Source organism: Nematolebias whitei, chromosome 20 (assembly GCF_014905685.2).
Source record: "Nematolebias whitei isolate Nwh7 chromosome 20, NemWhi1, whole genome shotgun sequence".
Classification (NCBI taxonomy): domain Eukaryota; kingdom Metazoa; phylum Chordata; class Actinopteri; order Cyprinodontiformes; family Rivulidae; genus Nematolebias; species Nematolebias whitei.
Window position 1 is genome coordinate 18,424,801 of NC_056517.1, and position 16,579 is coordinate 18,441,379.

Here is a 16,579-nt window from a genome sequence, read left to right on the forward strand (position 1 = left end):
TGAATGAAAAAAAAGGATATACGTGTATATCCTGTCAAGACTCGAGGAACCCAGATGGAGCGAAACCAGAAAAGACAAGACTTGGTTAGAAAACGTAGTGATGTTTATTATGTACAGTGTCTATTTACAGTGGGTCATCTTTGGAAGATCCTGGAAGAGAGAGTTGAGTAAGTGGAGTCCAGTTGCAGTTCTTAATTTCTTTGTTTTGTTTTTCCTTACAGATGGTGAAGTAAGAGTTTGGCAAGGACGTTTAGTCACCAGGGTTGATCCAAAGGGAAGGCGGGACACTACTGGAAGGACAGGCGTGTGGCTGGAAGGCGAGGCACGGAGAACATGAACCAGGACCATGGAACTCTGAATCCAAACGGGAGCCAAGAAAACAGGAGGACTGTAGACACAGAAACAAAGGTAAGTACTTCTCATATATTTTTCATATAATGGCCAAAAGCATAAATACCGAATAGGGTACAATGCTCCAGCGATGAGTCACACTGGACTGCAGCCTTAAATAGTAGCAGGAGCTCTTCAGATGGATGGCTGCCAGCTGGTGGCAATCAGCAGCCAATTAGAGGAGGAGCTGCAGGTAGTGGAACTCTCACAGTACCCCCCCCTCAAGGGTCGCCCCCAGGCGACCGGAGACGTTTCTCGGGGTGGTTACGGAAGAACGATGTAATGAGGCTGGGGTCCAGGATAAAAGACCGGGGGATCCATGATCGTTCTTCAGGACCGTAACCCTCCCAGTCCACCAGATACTGGAACCCACGTCCTCTGCGTCGTACGTCGAGGACGGTCCGGACACTAAAGGCAGGATGATTGTCGATTAGTCGGGCGGGTGGAGGGAGGTCGGCAGGAGGGCACAAGGGACTGACGGCCACCGGCTTAACCTGGGAGACGTGAAAAGTGGGGTGGACCTTCATGGAATGGGGGAGACGAAGGCGTATAGCGGAGGGATTGATGATAGCAATGATGGGAAAAGGACCAATGAACCGGGGCGCCATCTTTCTGGGTGTATCCTTGAGTTGAATATCCTTAGTGGAGAGCCATACCTTCTGTCCCACCTGGTACAAAGGAGCTGGTGTGCGGTGGCGATCAGCAAATCGCTTAGCTTGGGCAGAAGCACGAGTCAGAGCTGTCTTAGCCTGTCGCCAGACACGTCGACACCGTCGAAAATGGCGTAGTACCGACGGGACAGAGATGTCGGTCTCCTGGCTGGGGAACAAGGGAGGGATATAGCCGAGGGAGGCCTCAAAAGGGGACATACCTGTGGCGGATGATTTGTGGGAATTGTGGGCATACTCCACCCACACTAGGTGCTGGCTCCAGGCTGAGGGATCCTTCTCGGCGACACAACGAAGAGTGGTTTCAAGGTCCTGATTACAGCGCTCAGCCTGACCATTGGATTGTGGATGATGACCCGAAGTGAGACTGGAGGTGGCCCCTAAGGTTTTGCAGAAAGCCTGCCAGACTTGGGAGGTGAATTGAGGACCACGGTCCGAGACCACATCGGAGGGAATCCCATGAATCCGGAAGACATGCTGGATAAGGAGTTGAGCGGTCTCGAATGCAGAAGGGAGCTTAGGTAGGGGAACAAAATGAGCCGCTTTAGAGAACCTGTCAACAATGGTCAAGATGGTGGTGTTACCTTCACTGGGAGGTAGACCCGTGACAAAGTCCACAGAGATGTGTGACCAAGGACGACTGGGAACAGGCAGAGGTTGTAACAAACCAGTCGGTGGTTGATTGCTGGACTTGTTGCGAGCACAGGTGGGACAGGCGGCTACGAACTCCTTCACATCGGCGGTGAGAGTGGGCCACCAGAAATGACTCCTTGTGAGAGAGAGCATACGGGACGAACCAGGATGACAGGAAAACTTATGAGTATGAATCCAATGCAGTACCTTGGCTCTCATGGTAGAGGGAACGAAGAGGGTCTTAGGGGGTCCGGTGCCAGGATCAGGGTCGTCACGATGAGCCTCACGTATCTCCTTCTCGATGTCCCATGTGAGGGTTCCCACCACACAGGCTGAGGGAAGAATGCTTTCTTCCATCTCCGTACAGTCTGGGGGAGAGAATTGACGAGAAAGAGCGTCTGGTTTAACGTTCTTGGAACCGGGTCTGAAGGTCAAGACGTAGTTAAACCGGTTAAAGAACAAGGACCACCGTGCTTGTCTAGGGGTCAATCTCTTGGCATCCCTGAGATAAGTGAGGTTTTTGTGGTCAGTCCATATTAGAAAAGGGGTTACCGTGCCTTCCAACCAGTGACGCCACTCTTCTAATGCCAACTTGACGGCCAACAGCTCTCGATTGCCCACATCATAGTTCCTTTCTGCAATGGATAAACGTTTCGAAAAAAATGCACATGGATGAACCTTGTTATCCTCCGGAGAACGTTGCGAGAGTATGGCCCCCACACCAGAGTCTGAAGCATCAACTTCCAGGATGAATTGGCGCTCAGGGTCTGGATGACTCAGAATTGGTGTAGAGGCGAATAACGACTTCAGTTTACTAAAGGCGGCATCGGCCTCAGGGTTCCATTTGAACGTTACCTTGGTGGATGTTAATTTGGAGAGAGGAGAAGCGATCCGACTGTAGTCCCTAATGAACCGCCTGTAAAAGTTGGCAAACCCAAGGAAACGTTGGAGCTGCTTCCTTGAGTCGGGAATCGGCCAATCCACCACCGCCTTGATTTTAGCAGGATCTGTTCTGTAACATCCTCCCTCAAAAATGAAACCCAGGAAAGATACAGAGGAAACATGGAACTCACACTTCTCCCCTTTAACGAACAGTTGGTTTTCGTGGAGTCTTTGCAAGACGGTTCTAACTCTCCTGATGTGCTCCTCCTTATCCCTCGAGTAGATGAGTATATCATCTAGATATACAAAAACAAAGTCACCAATGAAATCTCGAAGCACATCATTAACAAGAGCTTGAAAAACGGCAGGTACATTGGTCAGACCGAATGGCATGACCAAATACTCGAAATGTCCGAGTGGTGTTCTAAAGGCGGTCTTCCACTCATCACCCTCCCGTACACGGACGAGATGGTAGGCATTTCTGAGGTCTAGCTTAGTAAACACAGTTGCTGATTGTAGTTGTTCATGGATGGATTCGATGAGAGGAAGGGGATACTTATTCTTGATTGTGATATTATTGAGACCCCGGTAGTCGATACAGGGGCGAAGGGTGCCGTCCTTTTTGGAAACAAAAAAGAATCCTGCTCCTACAGGAGAAGTAGAGGGACGGATAATGCCAGAGAGAAGGGACTCCTCAATATATTTCTTCATGGCCTCTCTTTCAGGACCAGAGAGGTTGTACAGTCGACTAGTAGGAAAAGGAGACCCAGGGAGAAGGTTGATAGCACAATCGTATGGCCGGTGCGGAGGAAGAGATAAGGCTCGTTGTTTGTTAAATACTGGGGCTAGATCGTGATAAACAGGGGGAACCATAGAAATATCTGTAGCCTCATGAGGAGTGTCTACAGAGGGCTGGTTAGGGATGGCAGAACGTAAACAGTTCTTTAAACAATAATCACTCCATCCCTCAACCCTTTTTTGTCTCCAGTTAATGTGAGGATTATGTTCTAGGAGCCAGGGATAACCTAAGATGACCTGAGTGTGTGGAGACTCAAATATAAAGAAATCAATCATCTCATGATGGTTTCCAGACGTTAGGTTTAGCTTAATAGTTTTACCAAGAACTCGTGCCAAGTTCTTGCCCGTAACACCGGCAATGGAGATTGGAGGAACCTCGAGGGTAGGTAAGGATAGTTTCTTGACTAGATCTAGACTAATTAAATTTTGCTCTGCACCAGAATCAACAAGAGCTGACACAGGAAGGCGATCATGATTTATTTGGATAATAACAGGAAGCATAAATCGATGTGTGGGAGAGAGAGTAGAAGTTCCCACCAGTAACTCTCTCTTTACTGGTGGAAGTTCCCGTTTCCCCGAAACGGGCATTGAGCAAGAAAATGGCCAGGTCTACCACAATAAAGACAAAGCTTGGAAACAAAACGTCTCTGTCTTTCTTCTGGAGTTAAATGAGTACGACCAATCTGCATTGGCTCTGGGTCGGGCTGAGCAGGGAAAAATTCAGTTGTTTTTTTAGAAGAAGAAGAAGAAGAACCGGCAACGGGTCTCTCCTGGTCTTTGTAGTTTGCTGACCAACTTTTGTAGGCGTAGGTCTCACCTGGTGACGTGAACCCGGAAGTGGAGTGATTGTGGGAAGTGTAGTCTCTCTCTCGTTTCCGCTCTCGGAAGCGCTCGTCAATAGCTATCGCTAGCTCAATCAGTTCGTCGAAACCCTCCGGCTCGTCTCTTAAGGCGATCTGATCTTTTAAGGGGTCAGAAAGAGAATTTAGGAAGGTACCTTGTAGTGCTGTGTCGGGCCACCCAGTCTGTGCAGCGATGATGCGGAAATCGAGGGCGTACTCCGCCACAGGTCGCCGGCCCTGGCGTAACCCCAGGAGTCGCTTAACGGCGTTGGGCTTCTGCAATGGACGGTCAAAAATTTGGCGAAATTCTTTTAACAAGGTATCAAATGAAACAAAATCCGGATCATGAAATTGGAAAAAGGAATTAACCCACCGAAGCGCTTCACCCTTCAGCTGGTGGGTGAAATAATTTATTTTTGCTGTGTCGGAAGAATATAACTGAGGTGCTCCTTTGAATGCTAGTTTGATCTGTAGTAAGAATCCTCCACACAGGCTTGGGTCTCCAGAGAAATATTCTGAAGGTTTCGTGATTACCTGTTGGATTGAGACCGGGTCCTTGGATTCCGCTTGGAACTTGGGCCTAGTAACAGAAGCTGGGGAAGGTGAAGAAGACGAGAGTCTTTGATTAAGAGCGTGAACCATACCTCCCAGTTCTCTCAAGTTGTTCTGTGTTTCATGTTGTTGTTCTAGAACTTGTTGGAGCCTCTCCTGGATGTGTTCCATCTCAGATGAAGAGGTGGCTTGTTCCTCTCTGGTCTCGTTCTGGGCCTTGTTTGGCTGGAGCATTTCTGTCAAGACTCGAGGAACCCAGATGGAGCGAAACCAGAAAAGACAAGACTTGGTTAGAAAACGTAGTGATGTTTATTATGTACAGTGTCTATTTACAGTGGGTCATCTTTGGAAGATCCTGGAAGAGAGAGTTGAGTAAGTGGAGTCCAGTTGCAGTTCTTAATTTCTTTGTTTTGTTTTTCCTTACAGATGGTGAAGTAAGAGTTTGGCGAGGACGTTTAGTCACCAGGGTTGATCCAAAGGGAAGGCGGGACACTACTGGAAGGACAGGCGTGTGGCTGGAAGGCGAGGCACGGAGAACATGAACCAGGACCATGGAACTCTGAATCCAAACGGGAGCCAAGAAAACAGGAGGACTGTAGACACAGAAACAAAGGTAAGTACTTCTCATATATTTTTCATATAATGGCCAAAAGCATAAATACCGAATAGGGTACAATGCTCCAGCGATGAGTCACACTGGACTGCAGCCTTAAATAGTAGCAGGAGCTCTTCAGATGGATGGCTGCCAGCTGGTGGCAATCAGCAGCCAATTAGAGGAGGAGCTGCAGGTAGTGGAACTCTCACAATAAAAGCATCAAAATAATCATTCCTATATCATTCCACCCTTGCCTTTTATGGCAATTTAGACATTTAATTCTGAAAAGTAACACACACACACAATATATATGTTTGAATAGGCATAAAGGCAACTTAATATATTTTTATAAAACATATTTTTATATCAAACATGTTGATAGTCTAAGTAACTGATTGGATTTGTTGGATGTCATGAACAAATATAACTGTGTATCTTCAGTATAACAATGAAAATATATCCCATGCTGTTTAATAACTTTACCTAATGAAAGCATATACAGGTGCTGGTCATAAAATTTGAATATCATGTAAAAGTTGATTTATTTCAGTAGTTCCATTCAAAAAGTGAAACTTGTATATTATATTAATTCATTACACACATACTGATATATTTCAAATGTTTATTTATTTTAATGTTGATGATTAAAACTGACAACTAATGAAAATCCCAAAATCAGTATATCAGAAAATTAGAATATTGTGAAAATGTTCAAAATTGAAGACACCTGGTGCCACACTCTAATCAGCTACTTAACTGAAAACACCTGCAAAGGCCTTTAAATGGTCTCTCCATCTAGTTTTGTAGGCTACACAATCATGGGGAAGACTGTTGACTGGACAGTTGTCCAAAAGACGACCACTGACACCTTGCACAAGGAGGACAAAACACAAAAGGTCATTGCTAAAGTCAAGTCAAGTCAAGTCATCTTTATTTGTAGAGCACAATTTAAAACAGATAAACTGTTATCAAAGTGCTTAACAGAAATGTAGCAAAACATAGGCAGCAAAACAAAAACATCATACAGAATTAAAATTACTGGAGCAATAACACACACTAATGATCACACTAAGGAAAAACAAGCAGTAAAAATAAACGTCAATCATAAAACAACAGAATTTAAAATGAGGTACACAGAACAAAATAAACTAACTCACACAGTATTAAACGCCAGAGCAAACAGGTGCGTTTTAAGGAGGGATTTGAACATCAGGAGGGAGGAGGCCTGCCTGATGTTGAGGGGCAGGTTGTTCCACAGGTTGGGACCTCTGACTGAAAAAGCTCGATCCCCTCGGAGCTTCAGGCGTGATTTTGGAACGACCAAAAGAAGCTGGTCCGATGATCTCAGGGCCCGAGACGGAACATATGGTTCCAGGAGCTCGGAGAGGTAGAGGGGTGCGAGGCCATTTAGGCACTTATATGTCAGGAGGAGAATCTTGAAGTCGATTCTGGATCGCACAGGAAGCCAGTGAAGGGAGGACAGAACAGGTGTGATGTGCTCAGACCTACGTGTACCAGTTAAAAGCCGAGCAGCTGCATTTTGGACGAGCTGGAGACGTGAAATGGACGCCTGACTGACCCCAGCATAAAGTGAGTTACAATAGTCCAGGCGGGTTGTGATGAAGGCATGGACTAATGTTTCAAGGTTGGGTCTGGATAACACTGGCTTGAGCTTAGCTACCTGCCGCAGTTGGAAAAAACTTTTCTGCAGAACTGAACTGATCTGTTTGTCAAACTTGAAATCCGAGTCAAAGACCACCCCGAGATTTCTAACATTGTGCTTGAGATAGGGCTGAAGTGAGTCCAGGTTTGCAGGATCTGAGGAGGCAGCTGAGCTAGGACTAAAGACGATGACTTCAGTTTTCTGGTTGTTAAAACTGAGAAAATTTGAAGTCATCCATGCCTTAATGTCATCTAGACATTTGAGGAGAGGGTGGATGGAACGAGCACTGGCTGGTTTCAGTGGCAGGTAGATCTGGCAGTCATCGGCATAACAATGGAATGAGATGGCATGTTTTCTTAAGATGGATCCCAGTGGGAGCAGATAGAGCGAGAAGAGAAGGGGTCCAAGGATCGAGCCCTGTGGGACCCCGCAGGAAAGAGGGACCGAAGTGGACAGACTTTCACCAACCTTGACACAAAAAGTCCTGTCAGAGAGGTAAGAACGGAACCAGTCTAAAGCAGCTCCTGTAATCCCAACCCAGTGTTCGAGCCGTGAGATGAGGATACTGTGGTCGACGGTGTCAAAAGCAGCAGTAAGATCAAGGAGTACAAGTACCACATAGTGACCAGAATCATTTGAAGTTAAAATGTCATTGCAAACCCTAACCAAAGCTGTTTCTGTGCTGTGGAGTTGCTTAAAACCAGACTGAAAGACCTCAAAGATTTTGTTCTCAGTTAAAAATTGATTCAACTGAGTAAAGACTATTTTTTCTAGGATTTTGGACAGGAAGGGAAGCTTTGAGATTGGTCTGTAATTTGAGTGCACTGAGGGGTCAAGTCCAGGTTTCTTGATTAAAGGAGTGACTACTGCATTTTTAAAGGCCTGTGGAACCACGCTTGTAGCAAAGCTACTGTTAAGAATATTAAGAACAGCGGGCCCAATCGCTGGTAGAACCTGTTTGAACAGTGAGGGAGAGATTGGATCAGCAGGGGAGCCTGAGGGTTTCATGTGACCAACAACTTTGTTTAACAATGGGAGTGTGATTGGATTGAAATTCCTGAAAGTGGCTGAACATGGGACAAAAACCGATGGGTCGACTGAGGAGCGGGGGATGGAAGATCTGATCAGCTCTACCTTACCAACAAAGAATCTTGTGAAGTCGTTACAGACGTCCACAGAGGCGTCCATGCATTCAGACAAAGGGCCATTAAGAATGGAATTTACTGCTGTGAAAAGGGTGCGGGGGTTGTTTTTATTTTCACTGATCAGTTGGGAGAAGTATTTGTTTTTTTCTGATTTGACGGTGTTTTGGTAATTTTTTAAACAGGTTTTTAGCAAAATGAAAGAAACCTGGAGTTGGTCCTTTTTCCATTTGCGCTCTGCTCTCCTGCACAGTCGTCTCGCTGCCCTGGTGGTCTCGTTTATCCACGGGTACTGGGTTCTCCTTGCTTTCCTGACTTTCAGTGGGGCCACCAGATCCAAGATCTTGGTGCAGGTCTCATTGTGGTGACTAAGCAGCTCATGAGTACTGACACAGGCAGAGGTTTCAGGAGTTGAAACAGCAGTGGTGATAAAAGCAGAGGAAAAACGAGCAGAGGTTGAAGGGTTGAATACACGACAGGTCCTAGGTGGAGTGGGGGATTTAGACTCACGAGCAAGAGAGATTTCAAATGAGATGGGTTTGTGATCGGATATGATAGCATCCCCAATTTCCAGATTTAACACAGATACACCATAAGACAAAACAATATCGAGAGTGTGCCCCTGCTGATGCGTGGGGCCAACAACATTTTGCACCAGGTTTAGAGAGTGGATCAGATTTAGAAAGTCCTGCACCAAAGGCTTCTCAGGGCAACAGACGTGTATATTGAAGTCCCCTAGAATCAGCACACGGTCGTATTTTAAGAGTATTCCAGTGAGAAAGTCAGACAGTTCATTGATGAAGCCTGTTGATGATTTGGGGGGTCTGTAAAGAGCAGCAACCAGGATGGGTTTGGAGCGGCCCAGTTCAAAATGCAGCAGCTCAAAGGTCTCAAAAGCTGCTGTCAGAAGCAGTCTGCATTTCCAAATTTTCTTAAAAAGAGCTAAAACTCCTCCACCTCTTCCAGATGGCCTCGGGCAGTTAAGAAAAGTACAGTCTGCAGGCACAAGTTCAGTAAAAACGCTTGACTCACCAGGAGGAAGCCAGGTCTCCGTCAGAAACAAGAAGTCCAGGTTATTGGAGCAGAAGAAGTCATTTATTATAAAAGTTTTGGTTGATAAAGATCTCACATTGAGGAGAGCAAACCTTGTTAGGCCAGCAGCTGGGGGAAAAGTTGAGGGGAGGACGCTGATCAGCGGCCTCAGGTTGTTTACGTCGGGCCTTCGCCTCCTCCGGCCAGAGGAAGCGCAGCTTCGCGCGCGTCCGCCGCGAAGTCCAGAATGAAGAGCCTGAATCCGAGAGCCGCCGGACACAGCAGGGTCGTTGGTACACTCCGACGGGACAGCAGTAGATGGTGCAACCGATGGACCAGGGCAGGCCCCGATCAGCTGGAGACTTTCGGACCCACCGCAGCTGGGCGCGCGCCCGCTGCGCGGTCCGGGACAAACAGCCGGAGTCCGAGAGCCGCCGGACACAGCAGGGTCGTTGGGACAGACCGATCGGGTGGCAGGAGATGGTGCAGATGAAGAACCCAGGCAGACCTCGATCAGCTGGAGACTGTCGGAAACTTCGCAGCTGAGCGCGCGCCCGCTGCGCACCTCCGACCCCACGTTCTTCAGCGGGCAGGACTCCGCGAGACATCCAGGTGGAGGATCCTCAGTCCGGTGGTCAGCTGTTGCTGAGGAGCGAGCGAGGCTCGCTTTGAGCCTCACGAGGCGGCCAGCACGTCTCCCGCGGCGGCGGGAGCGATGTTTCCGTGCAGGCAGGAAAACATCACGGCGAAGGTAAGCAGGGACGCTCCCGAGCAGTGGAGGTGGGGGCCCAGACCCTCGGTAGAAATGATCGTACGAGGCGAGATGTTTTGTGGAAAATTGTAGATTTAGAAGTTGCTCACGATCATACACCAGCAGTGAGTTGATGTTATTGAGGAAGAATGATAAAAATAGCAAAAAAACAAACAGAGTGGAGAGAGGTGAACGGCAAGCCACCAGCTCGGGCGCCATCTTGAAAAGAGGTTGGCTGTTCAGAGCTCTGTGTCCAAGCACATTAATAGAGAGGCAAAGGGAAGGAAAATATGTGGTAGAAAAAGTGTACAAGCAATAGGGATGACCACACCCTGGAGAGAATGGTGAAACAAAACACATTCCAAAATGTGGGGGAGATTCACAAAGAGTGGACTGCAGCTGAAGTCAGTGCTTCAAGAACCACCACACACAGACATATACAAGACATGGGTTTCAGCTATCACATTCCTTGTGTCTAGCCACTCTTGAATAAGAGATAGCATCAGAAGCATCTCGCCTGGGACTGCTGCTGCTGAGTGGTCCAAAGTTATGTTCTCTGATGAAAGTACATTTTTCATTTTCTTCAACATTTGCTCTTGCTGCTGTTGGACGCTTTTTCCCCTCCTCTCCCTCTCCGCTTTGCTTTGCTGCTCTGTCTGTCTGTGAAACTGCTTTTGAGTCTCTTTTACATATCTTCCGAACCATAATTACGGACTTGATTTGATCAGTTGGTCCCTCAACACAATTGTTAACATTTCTTCGAAGAGAAGACAAGCTTTAGGTGAGCTGATTTGCACTGTTGGCATGCACGCAGCTGGACATCTCATTGATTTGGAAGACTTGATGATGTGTCTATCTCTGCTGCCATTTGTGGATTTTAAGGATGCATTTATAATTGGATTTATGATAACTGATTCCTGCTTTTGGGATTCGGATGGCTGCTGGTTTATCTACAAACAAGGAAGACATCTGCAGCAAATTTGGACCCGATCATGCTGCTTGCCTTATGATGGCTTGGTTCATGCCTCAAGTACCCATACTCATATGCTTTTGGCAGAATGGATCAGATCTCGGGGATTTTACTCAGCCACATTCTTTTGGTGTGGCCAAGTAATTTGGACATTTCGGAACAGAGTGGACCAACACAGACTCAAGGTAGATGTCATTAAAGTTTTGCATGTCCCCAAAACAACTGTGTGTTTATCTGAATTTGGCTCCCCTGGCTGGCCTTGAAGGCCATCTTATCTGAATTTGCCTGGAGAACATGTAATGTGACGCTCTGCCCCCCTCCCCCTCCTATCGGCGAATTTCCATCTGATCAACTAGAGGAAACCAGCTGAATAAACATTGTTTCATCATTTCAGGACTCTTGGATTTCCATTGGCGTTGTCCTTGGCCATTCCCCGACATCCCTCGAGATTATTTACGGATCTCACCAGAGGGAACGCCTTATCATAACTCTTCAGTATCCTCGAGTGTGTCCATGGACATTGCTCACTGCTCTTGTCGTGCCCCCCCCCCCCCCCCGAGGAATGTCTAGGTCACTATGTGCTTGTATGTGCAAGGTATATTTTTAATATTAGTTTTTCTTCTCAGCCAAGAAGACAATGTTTAATAGGATTTTTTTTGCTTCCAATTCTTACATGTCCAGTTTCACTACTTTTTGTCTGTCTAAACAGATTTCACTTGTAAATGAGTCTTCGAGGCTCAATGTGATTTATCTGTCTAAATAAAGGTTGAATGAATGAATGAATGAAAAAAATCAAGGTCCCAGAGTGTGGAGGAAGAGAGGAGAGGCACAGAATCCATGTTGCTTGTGGTCCAGTGTCAAGTTTCTACAGTCAATGATGGTTTGGGGTACCATGTCATCTTTTGTGTTGGTCCACTGTCTTTTCTGAGGTCCAAGGTCAACGCAGCCGTCTACCAGGACGTTTTAGAGCACTTCATGCTTCCTACTGCTGACCAACTTTATGGAGATACAGATTTCATTTTCCAACAGGACTTGACACTTTCACCCAGTGCCAAAGCTACCAGTACCTGGTTTAAGGACCATGGTATCCCTGTTCTTAATTGGTCAGCACTAGAAAATCTATGTGGTATTGTGAAGAGGAAGATGCGATACGCCAGACCCAACAATTCAGAAGAGCTCAAGGCCACTATCAGAGCAACCTGGGCTCTCATAACACCTGAGCAGTGCCACAGACCGATTGACTCCATGCCAGGCTGCATTGCTGCAGTAATCCAGGCAAAAGGAGCCCCAACTAAGTATTGAGTGCTGTACATGCTCATATTTTTCATGTTCATACTTTTCAGTTGGCCAACATTTCTAAAAATCCTTTTTTTTATTTTTTTATATTGGTCTTAAGTAATTCCAATCTGGCTTTAAACCACTCCACAGCACTGAAACTGCCCTACTGAAGGTTTTTAATGACATCTTCTTATCCACAGATACTGGTGATTCTGTGCTGCTTGTCCTATTGGACCTTTGGACCTTACATCCACTTTTGACACTATCGACCATAAGATTCTCATTGCTAGGTTGGAGCAGTGCGTGGGCATCACAGGGTCAGCCCTCAATTGGTTCAGATCCTACCTCGCTGACAGATCCTTTTGTGTTTCCATCAAAGATTTTAGTTCTGCAGCGGCAGAGCTTAAATGGCGGGGGGGGGGGGGTCCACAGGGGTCCATCCTGGGTCCCCTCCTATTCTCTTTATACCTGCTGTCACTTGGTGCTATTTTCCAGAAACACAACATACCCTTTCACTTCTACGCCGATGACTGTCAAATTTACTTCCCCCTAAGACACAATGGTACATGCTCTATTCAACATCTGCTTGACTCCCTGGCTGACATGAGGGACTGGATGGCTTTAAATTTCTTAAGTTTCAATGAAAAGAAGTCTGAAGTCATGTTGTTCCCTCCCAACGACACGATCACGAACCACTGCATCGACCTTTCTGCTCTAGCCCTGTTATAAATACAAAGAGTCACAAATCTGGGAGTGATAATGGACCCTTCCATGAAACTCAACAGTCATGTAAACATGATTGTTAAATCCTGTTTTTTCCAACTGCGATTTTCTAAGCTGAAGCCTATATAGTCCAAAAATAACCTGGAGACAGTAATAAACACATTCATTACATCTAGGCTTGATTACTGCAATTTACTCTTGTTTGGTATCAGTCAGACCTCCATTGCACAACTTCAACTGGTCCAGAATGCAGCAGCTTGATTTCTAACCAGTACAGGAGAGCACATTACACCAGTCTTGGCCTCCTTGCACTGGCTACCAGTTCACCTTCGAATCCAGTTCAAAATACTCACGTTTGTCTACAAATCGCTGTACAGTTTCGCCCCCCTCCCCCATCTCTCTGATTTTCTACAGCCGTATGTCCCACCACGTACTTTGAGGTCAGCGGACCAGTTGCTTCTCACAGTTCCAGGAACTCTTCTTAAGCGCAGAGGAGACAGGGTCTTCTCTGTAGCAGGCCCAAGACTTTGGAACGAGTTACTTCTGCTTGTCAGACAAGCCCCCTCCCCCTTGGTTTTCAAATCCCTTTTAAAAACCCACTACTATTCCGTAGCTTTCAACACCAGATGATCTGTGGTTTGAACCGGTATGCTTCACACATACACTGTTATATTGATTATATGTGATGTTTTTATGTCTATATTCTGATTTACTTCACTTTGTATGTTGCTTTGTGTGTTGCCTGTTTTTCTGTTTGTACAGCACTTTGGTTGGCCTCATCACTGTTTTAAGTGCTCTATAAATAAAATGGTATGGTAATATTCTAATTTTCTGAGAAACTGAATTTGGGGTTTTCATTAGTTGTCAGTTATAATCATCAATATTAAAAGAAATAAACATTTAAAAAATATCAGTCTGTGTGTAATGAATGAATATAATATACAAGTTTCTTTTTTTGAATGGAATTACTGAAATAAATAACTTTTTCATATTCTAATTTTATGACCAGCACCTGGTTAATATAAAGAGTATTGGTCCAAGCACTGAACCCGTTTATTAGCCAGCATGAAGAAACCAAGTTTAGAAAACAAAGAGAAACACAAGTACCACATATACTAATATTCTTAGATTTCCTGCATATTCCCTCTTGCCCTGTTGTCTGTCACAGTTTTGTTGCATTCCCTGTAGATCACCATTCTTTAAGACTTCACACAAAATAGTCTCTTTCTGGCTTTCTTGGGATGGCAGCATCACAGGCAGCTGCTTTACATGTGACCCTGACACCAGGTCTGATGGTGCCCTTTGCTCCTGCTGACCTGTTCCACACAATTCACTCTTACTGAGATCTCTCCAGGTAAAGAAGGGAAGAAGAATGAGTTACAGCCTGAATAGTTTATACAAGTTGACTAAACTTCAAATCTATTTGATCTGGTCCTCGTGGAAATATAATGCTACATGTGTGCCATGTGTTCCATCCTAAAGCCCAGCTTGGTTGGTGCCTAAAGCATGTGTGTTAGACAAACACATCTGTATATTCAGAGGGAGGACAGAAATTACTTATTTAAATCATACAGCATTAATCAGAAGTTAGAATGTGTTTCATGTTTATTTACTCATTTTATTTGTAGGGAGCAACAATCAGACGTGATGAAGAGACAGGAGCCATCATTGTAGCACGCATCATGAGAGGAGGGGCAGCAGACAGAAGCGGTCAGTTTAACTCTATATTATATACTGTATTATTTTTGTTATATGAAGTGTGTGCATGTCTTTTATCTGTCAGCAGTGTGGAATTGTATTACTACATCCAGTGTGCAGGGGTTGGGATGTGTTCATGAATTCTGTCTCTGCCAGAACACACTGTATCCACTCTTTAAAAGTGAAAATAATTGACAGATATATTGAGACATGCCACATGTCTGCCACATGTTTTGTATTGTGTACATACATTGTGCCCAGCTATTTCCAGCTCTGTCACAGTTATGCCAAAGGCAGTTTTCCACAGATGTTGGTGATAACATTTTGATTAGTTTCCCCTCCCACTGGTCAGTGAATGTAAACATTAATTTGTTGCATGTACATAACTCCAGGCATTGTGTACAGAGGATTTTATGCAGTAGCTCATTTAAGTCAAAGGTTTGGAGTTACAGATGTTAAAGGGATTGTCTAAATGTAATCTTGGTGTTTTGAATGTGTTAGGATTGATTCATGCTGGAGATGAACTGAAGGAGGTCAATGGAATTCTTATGGATAACAAGAAACCAGAAGAAGTCATTCAACTTCTGGTATGGCTCAACTTTTTATGCATGTCCAAAGGTTTTTCTATGTTTCAGCTTCACTCTCTTGGTGAAAATAACAATCCTTGTTTATCATGGCAAAAACTTCAATGAACTCCAGGAGCCCGGGCCTACCGTTGCTTGTCTGAAAATTAAACACTGATTTTTCTTTGAAAGTCTTTTCTGGCTTTTAGACCACATGCATTGAGGCGCACAGTCTCCCTGGATAAAAATGATGCTTTGTGGGTCCTCCAAGCAGATTTCTCCTTGTTCCTCAAATGAGCTACATTATGGGTCAGAACTTTGCCAAGACAGACTTAAGAGAGTCTCTTAAACTTTGTACTTTCTCAGTTCTATCAGAGCTTTACTCTCAGTGCCCACAAACAAAGCATATGTTAAAACAGGGTTATTCAACTGGCAACTCATGGGTCACTTTCGGCCCACAGGTGATAAGTTTAATAAAAATAATATATACAGGTCCTTCTCAAAAAAATTAGCATATTGTGATAAAGGTCATTATTTTCCATAATGTAATGATAAAAATGAAACTTTCATATATTTCAGATTCATTGCACACCAACTGAAATATTTCAGGTATTTAATTGTTTTAATACTGATGATTATGGCATACAGCTCATGAAAACCCAAAATGCCTGTCCCAAAAAAATAGCATATCATGAAAAGGTTCTCTAAACAAGCTATTAACCTAACCATCTGAATCAATGACGTAACTCTAAACACCTGCAAAAGATTCCTGAGGCTTTTAAAACTCCCAGCCTTGTTCATTACTCAAAACCGCAATCATGAGTAAGACTGCCGACCTGACTGCTGTCCAAAAGGCCATCATTGACACCCTCAAGCAAGAGGGTAAGACACAGAAAGAAATTGCTGAACGAATAGGCTGTTCCCAGAGTGCTGTATCAAGGCACCTCAGTGGGAAGTCTATGGGAAGGGAAAAGTGTGGCAGAAAACGCTGCACAACGAGAAGAGGTGACCGGACCCTGAGGAGGATTGTGGAGAAGGGCCGATTCCAGAACTTGGGTGACCTGCGGAAGCAGTGGACTGAGTCTGGAGTAGAAACATCCAGAGCCACTGTGCACAGGCATGTGCAGGAAATGGGCTACAGGTGCTGCATTCCCCAGGTCAAGCCACTGTTGAACCAGAAACAGCGGCAGAAGCACCTGACCTGGGCTACAGAGAAGCAGCACTGGACTGTTGCTCAGTGGTCCAAAGTACTTTTTTCGAATGAAAGCAAATTTTGCACGTCATTCAGAAATCAAGGTGCCAGAGTCTGGAGGAAGACTGGGGAGAAGGAAATGCCAAAATGCCAGAAGTCCAGTGTGAAGCACCCACAGTCAGTGATGGTCTGGGGTGCCATGTCAGC

The 16,579-nt window shown here is 45.3% G+C and overlaps 1 protein-coding gene across 1 annotated transcript in view; it reads left to right on the forward strand.

Annotated features, from left to right (window-relative positions):
* Positions 1 to 16,579, forward strand: part of mpp7a (membrane palmitoylated protein 7a) — a 476,133-nt gene that overhangs the window by 45,994 nt on the left and 413,560 nt on the right. The window contains 2 exon segments of the mRNA XM_037694433.1: positions 14,548 to 14,629; positions 15,119 to 15,204. Coding sequence (XP_037550361.1) covers positions 14,548 to 14,629; positions 15,119 to 15,204 — 168 coding nt within the window.